The sequence below is a fragment of the Phaseolus vulgaris genome, chromosome 2 (assembly GCF_051622355.1).
Source record: "Phaseolus vulgaris cultivar YP4 chromosome 2, ASM5162235v1, whole genome shotgun sequence".
Lineage (NCBI taxonomy): Eukaryota > Viridiplantae > Streptophyta > Magnoliopsida > Fabales > Fabaceae > Phaseolus > Phaseolus vulgaris.
The window spans coordinates 34,469,063-34,489,757 of NC_143499.1; the positions used below are offsets into that span (position 1 = coordinate 34,469,063).

The 20,695-nt window shown below is 30.7% G+C and overlaps 2 protein-coding genes and 1 pseudogene across 2 annotated transcripts; 1 reads left to right on the forward strand and 2 right to left on the reverse strand.

Annotated features, from left to right (window-relative positions):
- The first annotated feature begins 301 nt into the window (after nt 1-301).
- LOC137809716 (pectinesterase inhibitor 9 pseudogene) lies at nt 302-1,162 on the forward strand (annotated as a pseudogene).
- Nucleotides 1,163-3,136: 1,974 nt separating this feature from the next.
- On the reverse strand, nt 3,137-5,631 carry LOC137811605 (Tetratricopeptide repeat (TPR)-like superfamily protein). Its single transcript, XM_068613404.1, has one exon. The coding sequence runs from the start codon at nt 5,475-5,477 to the stop codon at nt 3,291-3,293; it is 2,187 nt and encodes a 728-aa protein (XP_068469505.1). The 5' UTR covers nt 5,478-5,631; the 3' UTR covers nt 3,137-3,290.
- A 4,308-nt stretch (nt 5,632-9,939) lies between these two features.
- On the reverse strand, nt 9,940-16,564 carry LOC137811606 (putative inositol transporter 2). The gene is made up of 6 exons (XM_068613405.2): nt 16,247-16,564; nt 16,002-16,072; nt 12,019-12,354; nt 11,603-11,710; nt 10,901-11,491; nt 9,940-10,694 (listed from the first exon to the last, which is right to left on the reverse strand). Exons 1-6 carry the CDS (start codon nt 16,377-16,379, stop codon nt 10,224-10,226), a joined length of 1,710 nt encoding a protein of 569 aa, XP_068469506.1. The 5' UTR covers nt 16,380-16,564; the 3' UTR covers nt 9,940-10,223.
- Nucleotides 16,565-20,695: the final 4,131 nt, after the last annotated feature.

The following is a 20,695-nucleotide window of genomic DNA, read 5'->3' on the forward strand; positions in this document are numbered from 1 at the left end:
TCACAGTATTCATGACCTGCGTACGTTCTTTATGTTAATAAAAAAATTGAAAATACAAATCCATAGTTATCTATATCTAATATAATAGTTCAGCTTATAATGCCAATCTGATTTGTGATACAAATCATGTTATAAAATTATATTATAGTCTTGTTGCTGTTCTTCATTGCTGGTGCAACTAAATGCACGTAAATTAATATGAAGAAAGAAGAAAAAGATCATGTGCATCCCCATGATGTCAAAAAAGCACTTTTCTATATAAACAACAACATTTCCTTTGTCATTTCACTCAACCAAAATTCTACGTTTGAGATTGAAGAACTCGTAATCAAGATGACCTGGTTAAAAGTTCATATAGCATACCTCGACCAGCCATTCCTAGTCACTTTCCTTTCTATCTTTTTATGTGTTGCTGCAGTTGGTCCATCTTTGGCTCTGCATAAACCCCCAAACCAAAACCAAACAATGGCTTACATAGAGTCCTCTTGCCATGGAACCAGGTACCCTGATCTGTGCATACGTTGTCTAGCCAGATTTTCAAATTCCACCATAGATGGTCCTCAGCACTTGGCCCATCTTGCCCTTTCGGTGAGCCTCTTCAGGGCACTAAAAACTAGGGTTTACTTGTTAAAAGTGGCCAAGGAACTTGAAGAGTTTAAGAGTGATAGAGTGTACCTTACTGTGCAAGATTGTGTGACGCAGCTCAACGATAGTGTGGACCAACTTTGACAAGCCATCAAAGAGCTCCGCAGGATGAACAAAGGCACCATCATAGATGACAACTTCTTGTGGCATATAAGCAATGTTGAGACATGGGTAAGCACTGCCTTAACAGATGCTAGCTACTGTGTTCAATCCTTCCCTGGAACAAGGATGAGTAAAAGGACAGCTACTATAAAGGTTAAGGCACAAAATGTTGCAGAGGTCACTAGTAATGCACTCAATTTATTTCATAGATATGCTTCTAGTTACCATGTAGCAGCTGGAGCCAGCTTGAAACCCTAATTAACATATGCTCTCCAGTTTAGTCATGCCAATGTCACATAGTTTTTCTTTAGGTTGGTTAAAATCGATTGTCCTTATCCTAAATCAATGTATTCATCACAATAACGTTCAAAATAAGTTTTGTTTGTTATAAAATTTAATTTATTATTATTCAAGCGAAGTCAGAATAGAGGTATTTTTTTTTTATCTATATGATGTAAAATACTTAAAAGTGTTGTTGATTCACTGTAAAAAAAGCAGACTAACTGTGTGAGGAAATAATGTTGGCTATATGGGTTAGAATCGGCCTATTCGACTCTAACTAAACAATAAAATATTTAGAAAGTTTAACCACGATCAAGTGCATAATACGCTAACCCTACAGAGTGTTAAAAATAAAAATTAGCTTGCATTCGATTTTGAGATATAAAAGTGGACATTAATATTATATATTACTTTAAGTTTTAGTGTTGGTTTAACCAACTCAAACAAGAATATAAAAATAAAAGAAAATTAATGTTTGTGAGTTTAGAAGTTGCTAAGAAAATATTATTTTATTATACATAGCATCGAATTAATCAAAATTAAATTTTTGCATTGACATGACTGCTGTTTAATTTAAGAAAAAAAAAATCCAGCTTGCATTAGTCTGACCGATGCTTATCATAAAACAAGAAATAAAAAAAGATAAAAAGGTTTTCCACATTTTAACTTTGTCTCTTTTCTCTGAAATTGCAACTCTTAAATTGCAAGTGGGGGTCCGAACACCAACATTCCCCCATTTATATCATTTATAGATTAATTGGCCTTCTTTCTTTGAAGCTCATTGAGAACATGGTCGAGAGAGGTAGAAGAGGTGATGTGCTTCTTGGATTTTGAAGTTTGTCTCTTTGCGCGAGTTTGCAAGGCCCAGCGCCTTTGATTATTATACCTTTTTTGTCATTCTCGATACGATTGGCGGTCTTTGTGAAAAAATTGTCCAATAAATATACGAAGTAAAGGATGGCATATAAAACACATCAAAATAATGAATCAAAGTACCACCTATGCTAGTTGCTTTTAGGAAGAAGTTGCACTTATGTACTTATTACACAAGTTATGACTATCCTTACTCATTCAATTTCAGAGTTTGTTTATCTCAACCAGTTGGTTATGGATCTAACTTTCACCAATCTAAGCTTCATCCTCGTGTTTGTGGCAATCACTAGCTTCTTCTGATGAATGTTTTCAGTATCATTTCTCAAAGGATCTTCAATGAAACTGGTAGGTAGACTATGTTATTTGATTGTCCAATGAATGCTCAAATTTTGTCGCGTTGGTCTTTAATGGAACACTACTTATGACCAGGATTTCCTCGTTAAAACAAGGTTTATAGCTTTACTTGGAAGCCAAACCAATCTTGGTAGCAAAACATTCCAGGTAGAAGTTTGAACAGTAACATAAAAATAAATTAAAAGTCAAATGAGTAATATGCATCAGAAAAACTGAAAGGGTAAGCCAACCAGATAGTACGAAACATCAGAAGGGCTGAAAAAGGTTACAAATTAGAAACCAAATGGAAGTCTAATGAAATATCATCCTGCTAATTTACAGATACGTATAAAATTCCTTACACAAAGAAAAAAAGAAAATGCGATTACCTCTGCACCCACATTTTCTTAAAACCTGTAAAATAGAAGTCCAGTAGTTGTAGAAAGCAGGACTAAAAATAGGATTAACCGCCAAAATAGATTCTGGGATGATGTAGCAGATATTAGAATCTCAGTTATAACAAGCAAACTCCACAAGTTACCAGTACAATACAAGATTTAGGCTAAAGAGTAATGTTAGGTGCCTGATGATTGCATTGTCAGCACTCAGTTGTATAGGCTGATGACAGCAGTGATTTGAAGTGGGATGGATTCATCATCACAAAAGAGGAATTTGTACACAAAAATAAATGAGATATTCAAAGATTCAAAAATCTATTAAAGTTAAGAAAATATTGGGATTGGGATAATTCAAAGATCCAAAGAATTGGGTTGAATATAATGAACATAATTGGAGACATTGATAAGTGTAGACTGATGACAAAAGTATAATAATAAAGTAAAAAAGAAAAAGAAAAAACCGATGAGTGTCACAACAAATCTCTGATCCAAAACAAAGAATGTGGTCAGTGAGAACACAGGAGTTGAAAATTTCGATTTGAAATAAAGAACAATTCTCAAATACTATTCCTCATATGATAACTTATTACAACCAAAAACAAAAGGAGTAATAATACCTCTCACCTCTAAAACACAAGAAAAAGAAGAGAGAACACATTACGTAGCTACTGTAACTTTTCTCTTTCCTTCGCTATTAACACGACCTCCATCTGTTCCCTTGAACATCCTCGACAAAACATCTGCTTGCTTAGTGTTCCCCTCATGATTAAGGCTCTTGATCAGCTCTTCACGGCTTCTCCAATCTGTTGATCCTCTTTTCTCCAGAATTTTACATAAAATGGAATACGCATTGAGGGTTTTCCCTACTGCCAAGAGAGTATCCAAAACCTTATCATATAGTGAAAAATCTATGATACAGTCTCTCTCAAGAACAAAATCTAACAGTTTGAGAGCAGCAATTGTCTTTTCTTTCTCACAAAGAATAGATAAAAGGTGGTCAAAATCAGGCTCACAACCATTATGCATAAGCAAATCAATTCTTCCCAAAGCTTCTTCCACATGACCTCTCATTAGAAGGGCCTCCAATATCTTAGAAACCAAGTCCATATGCTCCTTCACCCCCTTCTCCACCATACTCTTCATTACTCTGCTTGCAGTTTGAACCCTGCCATCATTAAACAAACTCTCCATAACCAACCTGTACAGTGAGGATTCCGGAAGATGCCCACTCTCAAGCATGCTATCCAAAGCTGTTTTAGCATCAGCGGGCTCTCCCTTTCTCAAGTAACTCTCAATAAGCAACCTGTAAGAATCTGCATCTCTAGGAACAGCTCTCCTTCCCATGATCTTTATAATCTCAAAGGCAGAATCGGGGTTGCCTTCCTTTGAATGCCCCCGGATCAAACTATTGAAAGCAACCGAATCCTGCACACCCTTTTTCAATAACTGACGGAAGAACCTTTCTGCCTTACTAGTCCGCCCATGATCACACAGATACTCAATCATCAAATTATAAGAACTGGCCTCCATTTCAAAGGCATTTTGCGGCCGCGACACGATTTCCTTCTCAATCAACTTGTCCAACAACTTCTCCGCCTTGTCATGCTCATTAGCCTTGCAAAAACTCTCAATCAACACACCATAGTGGCCAGCCTCAGTGGGAATGCTCAGCCTAATCATCGCCTTCAGCACATCTGCAGCCGCATCCAAATCCCCAGACTTACTCTGAACACTCAGCAGCTTCATAAACACAGAATTATCCTTCGGCGCAATGTACCTCTCCACCATTTCCCTCAAAACATCCCTCGCCTCCACCGTCTTCTCAGCATCACACAGCCCCGGCAACAGGGTGGAGAACGTGACTGCATTCGGCTTAATCCCACAGTTCTTCATATCCTCAAAAACCTTCATGGCATCATCAATCCGCCCCGCTGCAACATACCCTTTCAACATGGTGGTAAAACTAATCACATTGGGGACAATGTCCCTCCCCTTCATCTCCACAAACAACTTCTCAGCATCCTCCACCTTCTTAAACCGAAAATATCCATTAATCAAAGTGTTATAAGTCACAACATCAGGCAAAACACCCCTACTGTTCATCTCCTCATAAAACCTCACAGCAGTGTCCAATCTCAACGACAAAAACATACCCCAAAGCAGAATATTATACGTATGGCGCGTGGGCTCCACGCCCTCCCGCAGCATCGCGTTGTAGTACCTCTTGGCCATCATGTAGCGTCCGCGACGGAGAATGACCTTGAAGAGCGCGTCGTACGATTTAATGGTTCGTTCCACGCCGAGCTCCTTCATTTTCTGGAAGAGCTTCACCGACTCCTGCACGATCCCGGCGCGGCCGTAGCTGTCAATGAGGGATACGAATGCGTCCTCAGTGGCGGCCTCGCGGGCGCGCGTGTTGTCGAGGAGGATGCAGCGCGCGTGGTTGAGTTTGGAGTAGCGCCCGAGGATTTGGACGATCTTGAGGGTGGTGTCCGGGGTGTGGGCGAAGAGGCCTGCGCGTTCAACCCAGCGGTAGAACTGGAGCGCGTGTTCCGGCGAGGCGGCGCCATGGAGGACATTGTAGACGAGGGAAGGATCGAAGCGCGGGACGAGGGAGCGGATCGAGTTCTGCAAGCGGGTGGTCCAGGCCCGGTTCGCCATCATTCGGCAAATGACGAGTTCTAGATTCTTGTCGATAGGGGGAACGGGTTGAGATTCAGGTTGGGGTGACCCGTGAGAGGGTTCCGGTTCGGAGAGAACTTCGGCGGTGGAGACTGTGGAGAAAGGGTTTGATCGGAAAGCGGGTCTCCATCGGAGAAGCTTGGAATTGGAAAGCAGAGCCATGAAATTGGAATCGAGATTGGGATTTGAGAGAAAGCGGAGGCGGAGCTCAGGGAGGGTCTGATGTAGCAGCGCCACTAAGACACTAGGGTTTAACAGTTAAGAAACAAACCTCAAATGAAACTAACACCACACTCTTTTTTTTTTTCTTTCTTAATTATTAATCTCACTTGTTTTCTTTTAACCTGTCATAAATTATAAACTATTAATAGGCTAAAATTTATTCATTTATTTCTAATTTGAAACTTTATTTTCTGAAAAATTCTCCTTTATTTGTTTTATATTTTATCCTTCTCTTATTTTAGAGCTAACATAATTAGTTAATTGATAATTTAATATAAAGTGATACAATTTACACGAAATAATACTTAAAGACACAAATGCCTTCCTATCTGTCTAATAAACAAGTTTTAATAGATTTAGAGACAAAAATTTATGGACATGTATGATTTGCGAAAATAAAGTTACTATATACTCGATTATTAATATTTACATAATATTTATGCATATTTATATATAATTGATTTAAATTATGTTTTAATATAATTAATTATTTTTTATGTAATAATTATTTTTTAATATAATTAATTATTTTTAATATTTTATGAATATTTATTATAATAAATAAAAAATAAAAAATAATTAATTTATATTTTGGTATTTTGGAAAGTAATTTATTTTAATACATATTATTTCGAAATACAACTTTTTTATTTATTAAAGTTTATTTTTTTTTAATTTAAAAAAATTGAGTCTATTTATATTTTTTTAATTATTTTTTACATCAAATTATTTAAAAAAAAATACTTTACAAATAATTTTTCAAATATAATGGTATTTTTATATTAATTAAATTAGCTAAAAAAGTTAATTCAAATAACGTTACTTTCCTTTTTTTTATTTTTTATTTTCTTGCCTATCAAAACAAAACATAAAAGAAATATATGATCTACATATTACTTCTTGGAGTATGTTATTCATTCTCATTCTCAAGTTTATGATTTATAAATGTTAGTGGGTTATATAACTAGTAGGGGGGAAAAATTGCTTAAATACAATATTCATCTCCTACTTACCAAGGAAAACATATTCATATTCAACCTGTATTTTACATTTAGTAACTTTAACTTTAATTTTAGTATATTCCTTAACAAAATACTTTTTCATTCTTATATGAATTGGAAGCTTATATATTTGTAATTATACTAATTGATTAAGTGCACACTTTCCACAAAATTTATATCCAATATTAAATTTAATATAATTTATCAAACCCAAATTTATTATTTTATCAACTACCTAATAATTAATTAAAATTTATAACTAAATTTTTACTATCAATATATAAAAAGAGAAAATCATTGAATTTATCTTTTAACATAAATAAATAAATTTTAATAATTGTAATCTTAAAACATCAAGTAAAATAAATGTATAGATATTTTTGTTATAAATTACCTAAAAAAAAATGAAGTTTTTTTACTAGGTTGAGTCACTTAAACCTAGTCTTATTCATTACAATAAAATTTATGGGTGAGCTTTTCATTAAAAAAATTTAAATCAAATATTTTTCATATAACAAAGTGTTAAAGTAAAATTCGAACATTCTATAATATTTATTAGGTGTTAAAATAGTTAGATGTAAAATATGGTCTTACTTCGTTTTTAAGATGATGATTTTGTGTAAAAAATAGATTATGTAAGACGGTGTTTGATTTGATAGAAGATACAAATTTTTGTTGCCTTGTCTCTCTTACATTTGATAAAGTATTGATAAGATGAGACCATACATGCATTAAAATATAAGATAAATGCATAGAAAGTTAAACTAGTACTATGGTTATTCTATGTTGCAGGGAATGTTCGAATGTCATAAAGATTTGTTGAAAGAATGAGTTAAAGTTAACATAAAAAGATCTTTTGGAGTTCAAGCTAAAGCTACTTCTTTTGTGCAATTTCCTAGCAGTGAACGTTGACTACTCTATAAAGGTTATTTACCTCGTACAATTATGCAAAAGTAATCAAAATCAAGCCATGACACACTACCTAAGGAAAAATAACTTTGATCTAGTTATTGGGAAAATTACATCAAAGAAGAATAAACCATTTAATGTTATATGAAGTGCATTTAATGCATTCTAGGTACACAAGTTCATCATACCAAAGAAACACATAAAATAATTGGATCTGATTCAACAAGCAAAAGTAGATTCACAACAGTCACTTCTCTCAAAGCCTATATAAGGAAACTCAAGGAGAACAAGATAGAGACTACGTTGTATAGTGTTGAAATGCTGCAAAATTTGTTGTGTCTACTATAGAGCCTCAAAGAAGAACATTGGTCATGTTCAAATTAGTAAGTTAGAAGAGAGAGCATTTATCTAACATATGCTACCAAACGATCAACCTCTATAGCAAGCAAACCTGTGAACCTTGATCACTAATGCAACCTTCTTATCTTAGCCATGAGAGGTTGTTTGGTAAAGAATACTCGATTTTTAGCCAAGAATGGATGGTGTTCAAAGAATACTCAGTTAAACTAGGAGTGACTAGAGTCATGAATACTTAGTTGTTAGAAATGGCTAGAGTAAAGAATACTCAATTAAGCGATGAATGGTTGGAGTCAAGAATACTCAGTTAAGTCAAGAGTGATTGGAGTCAATAATACTCAAGAGGTTAGCCAATAATGGATATGTTCCAAAATAATGCTCTAGTTGTATTTTGCAACAATAGTTTACTTAGTAGAACTTAATTAGTTGATTGAGAACTAGATGTAGTATGCATGGTCAGATGAACTAGTATAAAAATTATCTTGTGTATTTTCTCTTCCCTTTTATCTCTATATTTTATACTTTAATTATTTTTTGTATTAACTTGGAAGGATAACTATTGTGAGAACATGCTTTTGGAAATTGGAAATGTTTTATTCAAGGTAATCATTCAAGTCATAAATTTGCGCATATTGTAGTTCATCAAATGCAAAAGTTACTGACAGATAGCTTCAACAAACAAAACCATTATTGTCTTAACACTCACAATCAAAATATATTTTCAAAAAATATTTAAATTAATTAAAACACAACTCAACCCGCTATTCTTGTATATTTTCCTCAAAGGATAATATGCAAGATTCTCGCTTATAAGAAAATATATTTTCTACCTTATCTAAGAGTCACTCATAAAAAATATATTTTATATCATATTTAAGAGACAAATCTTAAAGTGAAATCTTAGAAATACCTTTATATTTTAAACCAAGTTCACCCCTAGAATCTCCTATACAAAAGAGTGACAAATTGAGTATTGGTTTCTTGCACATTAGCTTGAGCTTTAACTTTCACTTCTGCTTTGGCTTTGCCATTGGCATTGACATCAATTTCAACTTGAAGGTGACCATATGATAAGTGTCTAATTTCAGTAATATTTCATATTAAAATATAGACACTTATGAGTATTAATTGCTAAAATAAATATAAAATAATCCATAATTTATGAATTTATACCTTTTTACATATTTTATGATCTTTATTGGAATAAGAACATTTTATTTCCAAATTTGGTATTAATTTCAGGTTTCTAAGGAAGAATGGAGATGACTAAGTTACACATGAATCGATATTTAGAAAACTCTCTTAATAATTTTATATGATTTAAATGACTTTTATATGGGCATAACACCAATCAAAAGATATTTTTGACTTACTTTCTTTTTAATTATTGCAATCATAACAAACTTCCAACAAACTTTATTATTCTGTTTTTTATTTAGTGAATCTTATACTTTATTATTCAACTGTCCTTATGGATTCGATATCTTCTGTTCTTAAGGAAAAATTATTACTTGACAACACAAATGCACTTGTCGTAAAATAATCATCACAAACTCTCAAGTCGATTCTTTATTATATGAAAGGATTGTTTGAAAGAGTATTAATTTATGATGGATCTAGATGATATGCCAGAGACACTTCTGTATAAAGATTTGTTGACTCAGATTTTATTGACACTTTAGACACACAAAAATCTCTCATAGACTATGTATTTACTAGTTATGGTAATATAATTAGCTAGAAAACTAGTGTACTAGTGACTTTGTCAATTATCAAAGTAGTTTTAAACATGAATTTTAATATTTGATATTCAATTTTTTTTTAATAACAATCAACGATTGAGATGTGATAACTTATTACTAATTTAAAGATGATGCACTTGGTTATCTTATTTAAACATTTTGGTTCAACTTCATTATATAGAATAAGATAATTATTTTTTTACCTATTTATCAATCTCATTAACTCAATATTTGCTATGTTTCCTGATTCTCAAAATGTCAAAATTTAGAACTTTCATTGACATCTGCAAAATGAAAAATTTGTCAGTACCTGAATTGAACGCCGTAGTGAAATTTTGCACAAGGAAACATAAAAAAAGATCCCACAACATAATGCTGATGACTGAATACTGATCATTAACAAAAACAATATATTCATTGTTCTTCCTTTAGGATTTCATAAATATTTCTAACAAACAGACTAGTCAAACAATAACTAAAATAACAGAAAAAGAAAAACGACATCATATCTTAGGAAAAAACCCCACTAACAAAAGCTAGAAAATATCTATACAGATAATTCTTCACTATTTAACCTTAAAACAAACCATTTTAAATCTCACATTTACGGATATGAGTTAGGTGATGTGACATAAAACTTATTCTTTAAATAAGTGTTTTAATTAAAACTTAATTAATCAACTCTTCTGAAAAGCACTGCTCTTCTGCCAAAACTTAAGATGCACAGCTCTTTCCTCCAGCATCTGCTCAACTTCTTCCATTGGAACTCCTTTGGTTTCCGGCACGAAAATGAGAACGAAGAAAATTCCAATGACGGCTACAAATCCAAATAACATGAATGTCCATGCTGTTCCAATAGCCACGGTCAAAGATAAAAAGGACTGGGAAACAACGAGATTGGAAACCCAACATGTTGTAGAAGCAATTCCTCCACATATTCCACGGTACCTTAGAGGATAGATTTCTGAATTTACAACCCATGGAACAGTTCCCATCCCTGGTGAGAAGAATATGATATACAGTGCAAGTCCCACTATAGCAAGCCAACCCATTTTGCTAGGACACCCTTTTGTGTACCATGCTCTATGATCTTTCAGACAAATACCCCTTGTGGCATCATTAACACTCAAACATGCCCCAGGTAAGAGCTGCATGCACATACAATAGACATAGTGTAAGACACAAGCATATATAGAAAGATTCATTGAAAATTAAAGGTATGTATGTAGAGACAGGTTTCAATCGCAACTCTAAAATTAAAATATATATATAAGATTTAGACCCTACCAACATATATTTGAGATTTAGATCTATAACTATAACAACTTATATACTGTTATAGCATTTGACTTACTTTGTTAGAGCCGGAAGCACAAAAGCCACATTCTGCCTTTAGACACTTCATGCAGTCCCACTCAATAGGATTCACAGTTTTGCTAAAACCAGGGCAGGTGTTGTTGAAGTAAGAGGTCTCAATAGCACTAATCATTGGAGAATGAGTTTCAGTCTGGTGGAAAGTGGCGGTTAAAAGGGCCAAGGATAAAACACAGCCACACAAACTCAACAAAGCAAGTTTCTTTCGCCCTGTCTTGTCAATGAAGTATATGCTCACGATTGAACCAAATGCATTCAGGCCAGAAGTGATCAGGGACAGAAGAAGTGCAGTCTGGTTGGATGCAAAACCAGCCAACTGAACAATTGTGGGACTGTAGTACATGACAGTGTTGATACCCGTAAACTGCTGGAAGATTTGAAGTCCCATTCCTGCACATAAACCTCTCCTCACAGATTTAGTTTTCAAAAGTTTGATTATGCTGATTTTTTCTGAAGAATCTACTTCCTTCAGTTCCAAAGCAACTGAATCCCGCAAAGCTTGAATTTCAGCTTCCACTTCATTAGGTGGATAAATTTTCCTTAATATTGCTTTTGCTTCCTCTTCCCTTCCCTGTAGGTTACATAGTAAAAAGACATATCAGCCCATAGAAAGATACAATTATCACAGAGAAAGAAACTTAGTATAGACTTAAAAAAATGTAAGAACGATGACTAAACCAACCTTTCGGAACAGCCAACGTGGTGACTCTGGGAGTGTAAACATTAACACCACTTGTATTATAGCAGGTGCAGCAGCCACTCCAAGCATCCACCTCCACGTACCCGGAGCCTGAGTAGAAAATTAACAAAACTCTCTGATCACGTTTACAGGAAAACAATGTCATAAAGAAATCAACCACACACAACATGAATAATAATGCAACTAAGACAACGTAATGCAATTTCGTTTATAATATGTGAAAATAAGTTTTGTTTTCACCATTTAAAACAGATTTATATTTTTGTAAGAATTATTTAAAAAGTCATATTATACCAAAGATTTATTTTTTCATTGCAGTACCATAAGATTTTTTGTAGCATAGTATCTTTTATGCAATATGGCATTAAAATAGTAGTGAAAAAGAAGATTTTGCTGACCTTAGTGAAAGCCAAGTTGATGAGGTAGGAAAGAAATTGTCCACCAGTGACGAGGAAACTGTTCAGAGCTACAAGGGCTCCGCGAACCCTGGTGGGGGAACTCTCAGAAATGTACAGAGGAGATGCCATTGAAGCCATTCCAACACCGAGGCCAACAAAAACTCGACCCACGATGAGAATAGCTGGGCTAGTAGCAGAAGCCATAATAACTGACCCAAGCAAAAAGAGGGTATCAGCTGAAAGGATTGATTTTCTTCTACCGAAACGATCGTTCATCCATCCACCAACTGCAGCACCTACAATTGCACCAGCAATTGCTGTACTCACTATAGCTTCCTGGAATTTTTACAAGTATCAAGATACTGTTTGAACATACCGCCATAATAATTAATTTGCACAATCAAGATAAGCTTTTAATTCAAATTTCAACATTGAAAGAACACCCTGCACGGTTTCACAAATTTGTACAACTAGCTAGTTCTTTATCCCATGATAATTTCAAGAACTTGTGCTTCAAACCCAGAAAATGGAGGGAAAATGCTGTGTCATGACCCATGATAATTAACTATGGGAGCCTTTGACCAAAACTAATTTTAGCCGTTCAAAAAATTTATCTCACTATGGTTTATGAAATCAGGCAAAATTAGTTAACTTTTCGGTTAATTAAAAAATTAGTTAATTTTAAAATTAAGATATTGTATAAGAGAAACATATTTTTAAAATAAGATATTATCGTGAATAATAATATTATGCCATTATTAATAATAATGAATTGTACGTGTATGTAAAGGTATTTAAAGTAAAAATATATTTTCAAGAATCTCAACTCTTCTCTCCAAAAGTGGGAAAAATAAAGTCACGAGCCCCCTTTTTCCCTCTAACTCATTTTTCTTCTTTTATATATGTATTCCTTTTATTTAACCTTCGTCCCATGAAAGGGAAGAAAATGAGACAAAAAATCACTCTTAAGATTTTACTTACATCATTAATTTATGCGCTTCAAGAATAAAGCTATCAGCAGTGAGACTTCACTTGATCTTAGCCAAAAGGCCGAATCAGCAATGAGACTTCGTAAAAGAGTTCGATTTTAAATCACATATTTTTTTTTACTTTTGTTTAATAGTGATGATATTATTGAAATCAAATTAAAAAACAAATATGGATGTGCTTTTTTCCTCAATATTTTTTTTTTTTAAGTTGAACATCATTATCTTCTGGAATTCATGAATGGAAAACTTATACACTGTGTTTAGATTAAGGATTCCACGGTTGGCAAGGAAGACAAGGAAGAAAGTGGGAGTGTAATGCTTGTTTGTTTCAGTGTGATTGTGAGCAAGTGGGAGGAGATGAGGGATTTGAGGGAGAATGGCTTATTCACTTCCTATCTCATGTGAGGGAATTTGAAAGGAATTCACGTTGGGCAAAGGGAATTGACGTGAGTGGGCTTTGTGTATAGACTGTTCCAACATGTTGCACAACTCTGGATTTGCAGTTTTGCATGTGAGAAACCTGTTGCCATGGAGGGAGGAGCAAGAAATATTTGACCAGCAAAGCAGTGGAGGAAGAAAACGGATCCAGTTGTGGTGCGTGGCCCAAAGTTTTTTTTTTTTCGGTAAGCATAATCCGTGTTGCATTTTTTTTACCATAATCAGTGTAACCATGGATATGGGTGACATAATTGATTATTTAGTAATTTTGAATATTTTAGAAATTTCTATATTTTAAATTTTTATTTAAATAAAATCATAATTATTTAAGAATTATATTTATTTAATACTTATTTGTATTTATTTATGATTTTAAATATTTTAAAATTTTTATATACTTCAAATTTTTATTTAAATAGGATATTAAATATTTAATATTTGTATTTATTTAAATTTTAAATATTTTAAATATTTATTTAAATAGGACATTAAATAATTTAAGATTTTTTATTTATTTTAGATTTTGATTATTTTATGAATTTTATATATTTTAATTTTTATTTAAATAAAACATTAAATATTTAAAAATGGTATTTATTTAAGATTTTAAATATTTTAAATATTTTATATATTTAATACTTTTATTTTTAAGATTTATATTTATTTAAGATTTTAATTATTTTATAAATTTTATATTTGGATTTTTATTTAAAGAAGATATTAAATAATTTAAAATGTGTATTTATTTATAATTTTTAATATTTTATAAATTTTATTTAAATAAAATATTTAATATCTAGAATTTGTATTTATTTAAAATTTTGAATATTTTAATAATTTTAATTTTTTATTTAAATGAATATCAAAATTTTATTTTCATTGCAAACACAATAATTTTTAGATTATTTTTTATTTTTTATAACAATCACATCATTAAAAAACTTTAATAAATTTACTTCACTAATTCAGTCTAATATACTCAAATCAAAATAAATCATTTTACTTTTTTTTTCTAATTACTCAGAATTCACTCTTTCAAATCCTCATAATTTTACTCAATTTTTTCATATATAAATCCTCATAATTTTTACTCAATTTTTTCATATATAAAGATAACTTTCAAAAATATATGAGAAAAAAGAATTGTAAAAATATCACAAAAACTACTTAATAAATCATCAAATTTTAGAAAAAATATAAAAAAAAGGATTTAAATCCAAATTGGACTTTTTTTCAACTCTAAAAAAGAGAAAAAACAAAAACAGATATTTTGTAAAAAATATGAAAGCAGAAGATATTTAAAAATGAGATAAATTGATTAATATCAAACTACAATCGTTTTGTGTCACTAATTTTTTCCAAATCTACTGAAACAAATATGGAACTCGTATTTTGTAATATCAATAGTAAGTTAAGAATAAAAAAAGAAAAAGTGAGAGTCACATGTCATAATTAATTACGAACTAAAAAGTTTATAATGCTTTCTCGTGAAGAACGAGCATAAATGCAGAAGAAGACAAACAGTAATATACGCCAAACCGACGGTCAAACAAAATTCATATCAGACATCAGAAAATAGTTCAAGTAATACATCAAATCCTTACAATAAATTCTAAATAAAATTTATAACTTTAAACTGAAAATTGAAGAGAAGTACAATAAGATAATGAAAAAAATAAATGAACAAATTTTAAAACAATGGGTTGTCAACTGATATTCTATTTTGTAGAAAAAATAAAGTAAAAAATGAAATAAAATAATTTTTGTTGTTGAAGAAAAGTAATAAGTAAATATATGTATTAGTTGTTTATTAGATACTTCCTCTTACCTTTCTCAAAAGTCAACTTTGTAATAAAGAAACTATTCTATTTTATTTGTTATTTTTAAATTCCAAAGTAACATATTTTTGCAAATAAACAGAGAGAAATAGTCATAATAGAAAGAAAAAAATGTTAACATATAAATCTAATAATACATAAATATATATTAAAACGAAAAATTGAAAGAAAAATGATAGATAATTAATTTGTAACTTCATTAAAAATAATAAAAAATCTTTAATTTAAATGAAAAAACCTTAAAACAATTTATATAAAAAAAAGTGTAACTTATATTATGATGAGTTTCCTTTCTTTTTGTAATAACTTTTTCCCTCTCTCATCTCTCTTCTCTCCAAACCAAACCCAGAATCACTTAATGGATAGCAGTATCCTCGAAGAGTGCCATATATTAACACTCTCTACAATAAGAACATATACTCACATTTTAATAAACTAATATTTTAATTTTTATTTAAAAATATTATTATATTGTTATAAACAATATCAAATGTATGTATGGGAATTGTCACGGATAAGGATGAATTTATTATAAATGCACAAAACCATATGCGTTTGTTTTTTAGTGCAACTTTAGTTATTGTTAACAGAGAAGAAATGGATGAGGTCATTAAATTAAAACACAGAATCCGAAGAGGTTGATTTTAATTGAATGAAAGACAAAATTTTAATTTTAATTTTATGACTTTGGTGTGATAAGTATCATGCATTCAATTACCTGGAGCCAAGTCTTCCTATCAACAGCTTTGAAATCATCCCTAATATACAGAAGAGCACCAGATATGACCCCTGTGAAAACATACACCAACCGATCATAAGCCAAATACACAGAAGTAAACATTGACACTTGTTTTAAACAAATTTCAACGATTAATTCTCCACCTTACGAGAAAAGCAGTTGATTATGTTAAAATTATAGTAGAAATAAGAGTGAACGATGTTTGAATTGATCTGATTTATTACCGGTGTCGTAGCCGAAAAGAAGACCACCAATTCCTGCAGAGAAAGCGAGACGAAGAACGTAGGGATTCTTCCATGAGAGGGAGATACATTCTCTGAAGGCAGAGACATCAGCCTCTGGTACTCCTCCTTCCATAGGAAACGGTGGTTATGAACAGAGAGAAAGAGTTATGAATTACAGAGAGAGAAAGAGTTATGAATGACAGAGAGAAAGAGTTATGAATAACAGAGAAATACTGAAAAAAGTGAGAGGGATGAGAATGAGAACGGAGGTACTCAATTTATAAAGAGAGACCCTGGTTTGGCCGTTAGTCCCCAACTTCACTCTTACAAAGTTTACTAACAATTTTAATTTATCTTTTTTAAATAAATAATATTAAATAATTTTATACTTTTATATTTTAATATAATCAATAATATTTATTAATACTTTTTCATTTCAAAGACTGATATTTATTTATTTATCTTTGTTGAAGGAGATTAATTATATTTTTAATTATATCCTTAGTTTTTTACTACCCTGACCTACACCACGGAAATAAAGTATAAACAATATGATTTGATTATTAATAAAATAAATGACAGAATATAATTTTTTATGCTAACCATTTAATGAGAAATGAGAAAATTTATTTTTACTTTTTTTTTCAAAATATAAAAAACTTTTAACCATCAATCGAAAAGAAACGGAAGTAAAAATGTTTAGAGTTTAATATGAATTCATGATAATATGTAAAATAAAATGTTATCGTTTAATTACACATAATCAGTAATATGTTACATGAAAATAATTACTGCAAAAGTTTATCTCTTTTTATGATGATTCATAATTGGAGAATAATTTGTATCACAATTTGTATAATAATGTTTTTCTTATGTATATCTCTGTCACTGAACATTTATTATATGTTATAATGACGAAGATAAATAGAAAAAAATGTTATTTTATAAATTTTTGTATATTTATTAATGTCAGTGCATTTTTTTTTCTTTCGCTAGTATTTATTTCCTTGTTAATATGGGTTTTCTTAATTAGTAATGGGATTGCCATAACACCTATTAATGATTTTATAAAACTCATTAAATTAAATATATTACACACAAGAGTTGAATTATGATATGTTTTTAGTTTGAAAATTTTACATCAAGATGAATTTCATTCAGTCTAAAGTTTGACTCAATAAGAAATACTCTCTCTTGTCTTTATTACGGTCACATTTGTTTTAAAAACTCTATTGGTTCTTTTCCTAAGCATTTTATAGTTTTTATATTAAGTTTTTATTTATCCTATTAAATATTGCTACTGTTTGTGTTTTCTATGATTAGAAGTCATTGTTATTAAAAATATATTTGGTGCATTGTTCTCATTTAAAAAAATAAAAAATTCAATCAATTGGTTTTATTAGTATGTATTATGTTAAAAACTACGTTATATAAGGATTAGGAAGAGTAAGAAATTAAAAAATAAAAATACTCGAATATGTTGAACTTAAAAATTACATGGATATTAATTAATCGTATAAAGTATCAAATTTATAAACCTATATAACTAACTTTAGTACCACAAGCTAGTGGATTAGTATCCCTTAAAAACACATAATGTTTATATTTAAAAAGTATATTTGACACAAATAATAGTTACCAATATTTTTTCTTAAAATAAAAGTACCTAACTTTAATGAAAGTATTATGAAAAACTCCTTATTTCATGGTTGAGAAGTACATGTGAATGTAATAAGGAATTGAAAACTAAAAATAAGTATTTAGTACATGAGTTTTGAACAGTGACATGGGTCAGTTTTTCTTAATTTAAAAAAGGTGTTTTTGAAATAAAAATGTATTTTATTTTTTATGGTACATAATTTGTACTATTATGATTTAAAAAAAACAAGACACGTGATTTTAATAATAGTGTTATTAAAAACATTTTTGTATATATCCAGTTAAGAAGCATATTTGAGTCGAACAAGACATTGAAGACTGAAAATAAGTTTTTAATATATGTGTTTTGAATAAGATATGTGATAGAGGATCACTTTGTTTTATTTTTTAAACAAAAATATTTAAAAAGTCATTTATTTAAAAAAAGACACAATTTACTTAATTTTAAAATAAACAGTTTAGATACAAAAAATATTAAAAAGTATTAATCTGTTTATTTAATAAAAGACAACCAAAAAACTCACACTAAGAGTATTGAAAAGCCTTAAAAAAGAATTATAGTTTCAAGAAAATCCTAATAATCTCATTTTTATTGAGAATTCATACTTGTAATATAAAAATAAGAATATGAAAGTATAATAATATTAATAATAATAGTTTTAAAAATAAATATTACAACTATAATATTTAAAAATAGTAATCTAAATACATCATCCATTTGACAACTTTGATTAATAATAAAATATTAAATTAAGATATTAAACTAAAATATAAATTAAATTATATTTTATATTGGGATTAGACATGCTGATAGGACGAAAAAAGAAAACAGTTTCAATCTCTTTCAGCCGTCCTAATTTGAGTCTGCCAAAGATGTTCCGTAAATTAAGAGCATGTTTAAAATCCTGATCCGTTAACGTTGATAGATTTGTTTTCGTCGAGAAAACTGAAAAGAAAATTAAATTTCTTATTTTGTAATATTAGAGCAGGATGACAAATTTAATTAAAAAATATACCTTATAATAATGACTTTATTGAAGTTTAATTTAAATATAAATTCTCCTATTCATATTAGAAAATGCTTTTTAAAGGGCGGTAGTGAAAAACTCTAATTGTAATTAATGTTAGGAATAGTTAGTTAGATATCTTCGTTTTTTTTTTAAATTTATAATGTGATAGATTGGTTATGCTTTATAATAATGATTGAAATAATAGTAAATCACTTTAGTCTCATCTACATAAAAAATCAAGATTTAATAGTTGGATGAGTTAATAATATAATAGAGATTTAATAAAACAATATTTTAGTGTAATTTTCTCTCTATCTTTTTCTTGGATTAGTTTTGAAAAATTATGCACATTTGGGAAATGATTTTGCATGTAGTGTTTTTAGAGCTATAATGGGTCTATGTTAGTTTAGATCATAAGGATATATTGATGAGGATTTTTTTATGATGGAATGATTGAATATGATATGTGACATGATGTAAACATATTCATTTTCAAGAAGAAAATACTATGTTGAGATGTTTTAAGTTGTGTATTGGGATTCTTGAATGAGATATCTTGACTTTCCTGTTATTGAAATCACATTGAGAAAAATTATTAAGTGGTGAGAGTCGAAGGAAGAGATTCCTATGACTTAGTTTGTGGTGTGAAAAAAAATTGATCTGGCAAGTCATGGAGATTTACCATGTCATATGTTGGTTCTTATTGAGGTAGGTGTGTTGTAGGGGAAACATAGTGAAGTTAGTATGATAGGTATAGATATTTAACTATGATGAGTGTGTGTTACATGGGAGCAAGAGACGTTACAATGCATTCCTCACCACTCTTCATTGTTTATTAATTGTTGCTACTTTTTGCAAGTGGTATACTCATAAACTTGATGTGCACAATGCATTCCTTTATGGGACATTACAAGAAGAGGTATATATGACTCCACTTCCTGGTCTTCACCGACAAGGGGAGAATCTGGTATGTCGGCTTCACAAATCTATTTATGGTTTACAACAAGCATCAAGAAATTGGTTCTCAACTTTTGCAACTACTGTTAAATCTACTGGTTACATACAAGCAAAGGCGGATTACTCACTTTTTACTAAATCTCAAGGTAAAAAGTTTACTGCTATTCTCATTATGACATCCTATTGAATGGTAATGATTTACAGGAAATCAAGTTGCTCAAAAGTCATATGCTCAAAGAAAATATGCTTTGGATATTTTACAAGACCCAAGATTATCAGGTGTGAAGCTAGATATATTAAAGGGACGTCGAGTCAAGGTCTTTTTCTACCATTTAAAAATAATTTAACTTTGAATGCATATTGCGATTCAGATTGGGGAGGATGTCTATGTTTTTCTTGGATCATCACTTATCTCTTGGGAATTGAAGAAACAAACGAATGTATTACGTTCGTCGGCAGAAACATAATACAAAGCAATGACAAATACTTGTTTGGAATTGGCTTGGTTGAGATATATATTTCAGGATTTGAAGGTTGAATTGCACAAACTGGCTTCGTTATTTTATGTTAATCAAGCAACTTAACATATTGCAACTAATCCAGTTTTTCAGGAACGTACAAAACACATTGAGATTGATTGTCACATAGTTTGGAAAAAACTTCAAGCAGGTGAGATTCATCCATGTTATGTTTCTACAAAGATGTAATTGACAAACATCTTCACAAAAGCGCTTGAATTTTTATGCAGCAAGTTTGATTGAGAGTTCTTGATTTGCACTCTCCAACTTGAGGGGAGTATTAATGAATATATCAGTTATCATAT

What these genes read in the sequence shown, in the direction of transcription:
- LOC137811605 (XM_068613404.1), bottom strand. Translation starts at nt 5,477, where the DNA reads ATGGCTCTGCTTTCCAATTCCAAGCTTCTCCGATGGAGACCCGCTTTC.
- LOC137811606 (XM_068613405.2), bottom strand. Translation starts at nt 16,379, where the DNA reads ATGGAAGGAGGAGTACCAGAGGCTGATGTCTCTGCCTTCAGAGAATGT. An exon ending in TCTTTTCGGCTACGACACCG is followed by an intron (nt 16,073 to 16,246) that starts GTAATAAATCAG and finishes ATGTTTTCACAG; the next exon opens with GGGTCATATCTGGTGCTCTT. An exon ending in CACGTTGGCTGTTCCGAAAG is followed by an intron (nt 11,492 to 11,602) that starts GTTGGTTTAGTC and finishes TGTAACCTACAG; the next exon opens with GGAAGGGAAGAGGAAGCAAA.